The sequence below is a fragment of the Octopus bimaculoides genome, chromosome 18, assembly GCF_001194135.2.
Source record: "Octopus bimaculoides isolate UCB-OBI-ISO-001 chromosome 18, ASM119413v2, whole genome shotgun sequence".
Taxonomy (NCBI): Eukaryota; Metazoa; Mollusca; class Cephalopoda; order Octopoda; family Octopodidae; genus Octopus; species Octopus bimaculoides.
In genome coordinates, this window is record NC_068998.1 from 29,872,051 (window position 1) to 29,878,891 (window position 6,841).

Here is a 6,841-nt window from a genome sequence, read left to right on the forward strand (position 1 = left end):
TATATATATATATATATATCAGATTTAGTAGTACAAACAAGATAAATAACTCTAAATATGAGTATATACATTTTTTACTTGAAGTGCAGGAGTGGTTGTGTGGTTTTAGGTGTAGGAGTGACTGTGTGGTAAGAAGCTTGCTTCCCAACCACATGGTGCCAGGTTCAGTGCCACTGCATGGAATCTTGGGCAAGTGTCTTCTACAATAGACTTAGGCTGACCAAAGCTAGACTGTGGTCATGCTGGGGCACTGCCTGGAAGATTTTTCAGTTGAAGGAATCAACCATAGTACATATTCTATCTGTCTTTCATGCCAAACTACTAACTTACAGGAACTTAAACACACGAAGACTGGTTGTCAAGCAGTGGTTGGGAACAAACATGGACATACAGACACGTGCACACATAAATATATATACAATGGGCTTCTTACAGCTTCTGTCTACCAAATTCATTCACAAGCCTTTGGTCAGCTTGAGGCTATAGAAGACACTAGTCCCACTGGTACCACCAGTGGTACTAAACCCAGAACCATATGGTTGGGAAGCAAACTTCTTACCACACAGCCATGCTTGCTTTAAAAAAAAAATTAATCCACAGAGAGTATTCTTGATCCCTTCTTCAGAGCTAAATTCAGTCATGTGACTCCAGAGGTCTTTTATCAACTAGTTCACACTTGGAGTGAGAAGAAGCAATCAGGAAAGTTTATTTCTTTGTGATTAAAAAATGAAGATCTTAACCTTGTGATAATAGAATGAATTTGACAACAAAGAAGGGAACATATGCCACTGTATGGTTTGTTGGTTATGAAACAGGCTAGAATAAACCATAAGAATTGAATATTGAAAGAGAGAGTCAATATTCAGAAGGTTTGGTTGCAGAAATTTAAAAAGTGTCATGATGTAAAATATCTGAAAATCTGTGGTAAAAAAGCTTCTACTGATTATGAAGCTGCAGAAAATTATATAGACGAATTTGCCAAGATCATATCTGAGGAAAACCTTTCTCTTTACAATACTGATAAAACAACTTTGTACTGGCGCTATGTTCCAAGAAAAACCTTAACAACGACAGATGAGACAGCACCCGCAGGTTTTAAGGATGCTAAGGAAAGGCAATTCCAAGAACAGTTAACTATTCTTGGAATTTTACGCTACTATAAAAGTCATTTTATGAACTGTGTGCTTGATGCAGTCAACAAAGGAGTAAGAATGCAAGACTACCTGAAAGAGTTCACTGTTAAGGACGCCATCTATGCAGTTGCAAATGCTTTGAATGGTGTTGACAAATCAACAGTAACAAATGCTTTGCACAGAATTTGGCTAATACTAATGTTTAATGAAAACGACCCTATAGATAACGAGCTCAGAGGATTTTGTGTGACTAATGAGATGATATCAAAATTCGTAACTTAGGTTAAAAGTTTATCATGTGGAAGTGGAAGTGAGCTAGAAGAAACAGACATAGAAGAAATGCTAAACATTAACAACGATGCACCTGTTGTGCATTCCTTGAGTGATGGTGAAATTGTTGAAATGGTGTTAAGTACAGATATGAATGAAGACAGTAGTGATGATGATACAGAGAACACAAGAGAAAAGATCCCAATAGGCAATATTGTGAAAATTTGTGATCAGTTAATAGCTGGCCTTGAACAGTGTGCATTTATCAGTGGACAATATATGATGGGAGTTTACTCAATTAAAGAGTTATTGCTTAGACAGAAACCTATGCTAATGAGACAGATGACATTTGAAGAAGTCTTTAAAAATGCCCTCTCTCATAGTGCTACTTCATCACTTGACCATCATCAGAAGTTTGCCTGCAACCTGATGATGACATTGGTGACATTATAGATAACTGCAGCTACATACTTAGAGCCTAGTTATATAAATAAATTGTAATACCATTTGTAGTCTTTCTTTTAGTGTGAATACTTATGCGTCTCTCTACAGAAATACTATGGTAAAGTGTACACCTGTACTTGTGGATCATGTATTTTTGCTTTAAATTATCCCACTTTATGCATTTTGTTATTTGTGATCTTAATTATCTCATTGTTTCATTTAGCAGTATATCACTCTATAAATAAACTGTAATAACATTTGTAATCTTTATTTCTCCCCACTGTTTGTGAGTATGTATACATGTGCTTTTGCTACCATAGTAGGTCATATGTTTTGATGTCTAGTTTACGATTTGGGGCAGCTGGCTTTTGTCCTGAAATCTGAAAAAATCCAAAATTCAAAACACAACTGTCCCCAAGGGTTCTGAATGAAGAATTTTGTACTTGTACAAAACAAATTCTAATTTTTTCTTTACTCATCCTATTTTGTTTGCTTTGTCATTGATCTCTTGACCTACCAACCCAGGAATAAGTGGAAATGACCAGGTATAAATACCTGGTCATTTCCACTTATTCCTGGGTTTTTGTTTTCTTTTTTTTTTTTTACAAATTTTTTCCCATTCTTCCATCACGTATCACAGTCTGAAAAAATGAGCCATATCTGAAACATTATTTATCATACAAGTTTGTCTAACTTCATGAATGCTATCTGTTTTAATGATACCAATTGTAATCAGTTACTTGGGGCTCTAGTGATTTTCTATGATGTTTGGAGAATTGACTTTTAGTTTCTAGTCAGTATGTACAGACTTCAGCTGCCAAGACTCAGGATGCAAAAGAGTGTCTATTTAGCTGCAATAAGATGATCATCTAAGAAATTTGTTGCATTCTCAACATTATAAGCCAATATATGTAATCTTTCCTGAGAAAGGAAAACAAAGTAAGGAAAAATGTTTTAAAATTTTTCCCCAAAAGAAATAGTTTGTTATTAGTACTTGGTGCAAAGAAAAAAATTTATAACCTAACCTTGCAAAATAAGGACAAAAAAATCACATGGCTGTCCTTCTCTGAAGAGGTAGTTGGCTTGGTCATCATCTTGATTTACACAAATTTCTCTCATTACATACTCTTTCAAGAGACGTTTTAACACAGACTCTGATACATATTCTTCTTTGAATGGCTCAACACCTACAATAAACAAAAGACAAAAAATAGCAATAAGAAAGAGAAAGATACAAAAACATTGTGAATTTCATAGATTATTATTGTCATTTTAATATCAGGGTCTTTTTTTTTTTTTTTTTTCAATATCAGCATTAACTGAATGGTTCTGCAATACAAGATAATTCTATACATTTTAATCTTGCACTTTAAGATTCTTAGATACGATTTATCTACATATTACCAAGCCTTTTTGATTAGCCTAAATCATTAGAATCTTTTATCATCAAGTGTTGATTACTTGTACTTCCAGAGAAACATCTGCTCTTCATAACACTAGTTTCACCACCATAGTCGTCAATTTGACTGTTGTGATTATATTCACATCCAAAATTTTAATTGTCATAGTAATTACTATTACTGTTCGAAGTAATCCTATAATTGCTGAGAGGCTGGTAGCCTTTATTCTTATTTCTATTGTTGTTAATATAATTTGTATTATTATTAAGATGGCAAGCACGCAAAATCATTAGCACACTGGACAAAATGTTTCATGGTTATCAGATGATCTATGTGAATGAAATTTACAAACATCCAAAATACTTCATCCTTTCAGTGTCAATGAATTAAGTACCAATTAAGCACTTGGATCAATGTAATCGATTATCCTCCTCCTCACAAATTTCAAGCCTTGTACCTATTATTAGGATTATTATCATTATAATTATTATTATTATTAGACAATAAGAAGAGCGTGATGTGATCTGTAATAAAGATTGTTTATTTAACAGTTTGAACAATATTTCAACAGATTGTCCGTCTTCTTCAGGTTCAAAAATGTGATGAAATTCACCCGTCATTTTATTCATTCCACTAGGGCATGATGCTAGTAATTCACAAATATATTTGTCCTCATGCATTTTGAAGACTGAAAGTGTAGTAGAGTCAGAGTATTTTCTGAGAATGAGTACTTTCACATGTTCCTCAAAATTGCAGCTGTTTGATGTAAAATGTCTGGTAAGTTCTGTTAATCTACTGCTATTGTTTGTGCCTGACATCATACCTATACCCATTGAATTTTTTACTTAATTATTCTATTGTACAACAAACATAAATCAAGTTGTGTTTGGTGCATTCTACAGCATATACCAAATGGGAATCTTTACACATCTGACCTATATAAATCATAACTTTTTTGTTATGATTTGTGCTTAATGTTTCATGGTTATCAGATGATCTATGTGAATGAAATTTACAAACATCCAAAATACTTCATCCTTTCAGTGTCAATGAATTAAGTACCATGAATTAAGTACCAATGAATTAAGACTTGACTCATGTTCTTTTCTACTCTAGGCACAAGGCCCAAAATTTTGGGGAAGGGAGCCAGTCAATTAGATCAATCCCAGTACGCAGCTGGTACTTAATTTATCGATCCCGAAAGGATAAAAGGCAAAGTCGACCTCGGCGGAATTAAAACTCAGAACGTAAAGACAGACGAAATACTACTAAGCATTTCGTCTGGCGTGCTAACATTTCTGCCAGCTCACTGCCTTTGACTTGACTCATGTTGTTGCACAATGAACAGAGTTTACCACTCTTGCAGTTGTTTTTCAAGGTGCAGTGTTCAGAAACTCCAATGGTAGTTTTCTTGTGGTTAGAAGTAGTGGTTAATATTTCTCTTATATTTTTTATTGCATCTAAAGGTAACAATAGGTGGCTGAAGGAATATTTGTTAGAAATGAGGATATTTTTCTGCATTATGCTGTTAACTTTCATGCAACACTTTTGAAATGCCAGTGAAATTTCAATGTCAATTAATCACTAAAGGAATTTTTTTGACTTTCTTTGCTAATTATAGCAATGTCATTTGCAATTTCCTTTAATCGTGATTCACTGTAACTGCATTTGACATAATGATGTACAAAAACATTTGCATATTTCCAGTAATCTCCTATATCAGTACAAATCCATTTTATCCTAAAAATTTAGGATTTTGGATTTGACCTAATTATATGACATGGATGATCAGAGTGGTGATGAAGGTTTAATATGGGATGACATGGGCTTGCAAAATAACTCACTATTCTGCCTTCTGAAAACTCAACATTTGTGTCCAAAAACTCAATGCTAGTTTTTGAAAAACTAGATGTAAATTTTATATTGGACTTAAAGCCATAGTTTTTTGTGTAACAGTCATAGAAATGCAAGAAATCAACTAAACTGCCTGGTGATCCTTCCCAGACAAAAAAGGCATTGTCAAGGAACTGCAACTAGAGTATTGGTTCATGACCATGAAGAGATTTGAATGTCTTCATTAACTGTGTCTTGAATTTCACCATGAAGATATTAGTGAAATTAACTACCCATGGTGCAACCCCTCGTCTGGTGGTAAATATTTTGTTCAAACTTCATTGTATTACAAAGTAACACAAACTTAAATAATTTATAGAAAATATTAGATGGAATACTTTTGCTTGACAGTTTTTCAAAAGAATTTGTGAATGCTTCCACCCACTCATCATGGTTAAAATTGGGGTATAGTGAAGAAACATCTATGGTTTAAAAAAACAGTTTTTGACACCACTTTGCTGCTTAGGATAGTTGTTAATTTTCGACACAAAATCATAAGTGTCCTGAATATAAGAACTTGATCTTTTTACTACTGAGAAAGCCATCCAGCCACTCTGAAATTTTGGCTGTACAACATTCATATCCATTGCAAATTGGATGCATTGGAGGAAATTTTTCATACTTATATATATTTTGGGGAGACCATAAGATACAGGTATTCTTTGTTCTGACTGTAAAATCCTGGATTCAGTCTTATTTATTACAAATCAAATTGCACTCTTTTTATTGTCTATTTACTTTCGTGAAAAGTAACATCAATCTATAAATTATTTATGAGCCAGCAGAATTGTTAGCATGCCATGTGAAATGCTTAGCAGTATCTCATCTATCTTCCCATTCTGGGTTCAAATTCCACCGAGGGCAACTTTGCCTTTCATCCTTTTGAGGTCAATGAAATAAGTATCAGTCTTGCATTGGGGTTGGTGTAATCAACTTACCCTTCAACCAAAATTTGATGAAAGATATTGTGTTTACCAAGGATTTGTACCGTTTGTCAAGTTACAACAAGGACCTCAGACAGACAGTATTTTACGTAATATGTGTGCAGTTCCAAGTAATGCCAACTTTTGCAATACATCTAGACTGTAGGGTATTTCTAAGGTTTTCAGATGTTTTTTTAGATTAGGTAATATTGAACCCAATACTCCGATGATGATAATAGGGATAACCTTTATGTTTGACTCTCATAGATGTCACATCTTAGCAATCTCAATTCTCAGGTCTCCATATTTACCAACTTTTCCTCTTTCTTTCATCATGATATGTTGATCTCCTGGCACTGTCACGTCAATTATTAGGCACTCCTGTTTGTCCCTCTTAAAGCTTACTATATCCGCCCTTTGGTGCTCTAAACCTTGTCTGTCAGGAAATCAAAGTCTCAGAGGATTCTTGCCTTCCCCTTTTCATCCATTAACTTTTCCGGTGCATGTTGGTACCAAGCACCTGCAACCTCATATCCATACTAATGGCATGGCATGGTAACCAGTGGTGGTTTTGGGCTACCTTGTCATGTCTATGCTTGTAATCTTGCTGCACAAGACTTTCACAAGCACTAACAATGTGAGTCACACTTTCAACCCTCTTCCCACACATTCTGCAGAGGTCCATTGCACTTGTGTGATATATATTCTTTTTCACTGAGTTGGTATTCAATGCCTGGTCCTGGGCAGCGATGATTAGGCTTTCAGTATTCTTTTTTAG

The 6,841-nt window shown here is 34.5% G+C and overlaps 1 protein-coding gene across 1 annotated transcript in view; it reads right to left on the reverse strand.

Annotated features, from left to right (window-relative positions):
• The window catches only part of LOC106873766 (metal transporter CNNM4), a 108,885-nt gene that overhangs the window by 17,628 nt on the left and 84,416 nt on the right, over positions 1–6,841 (reverse strand). The window contains exon 4 of the mRNA XM_052974465.1: positions 2,873–3,034. Coding sequence (XP_052830425.1) covers positions 2,873–3,034 — 162 coding nt within the window. The remainder of the gene's footprint in view (positions 1–2,872; positions 3,035–6,841) is intronic.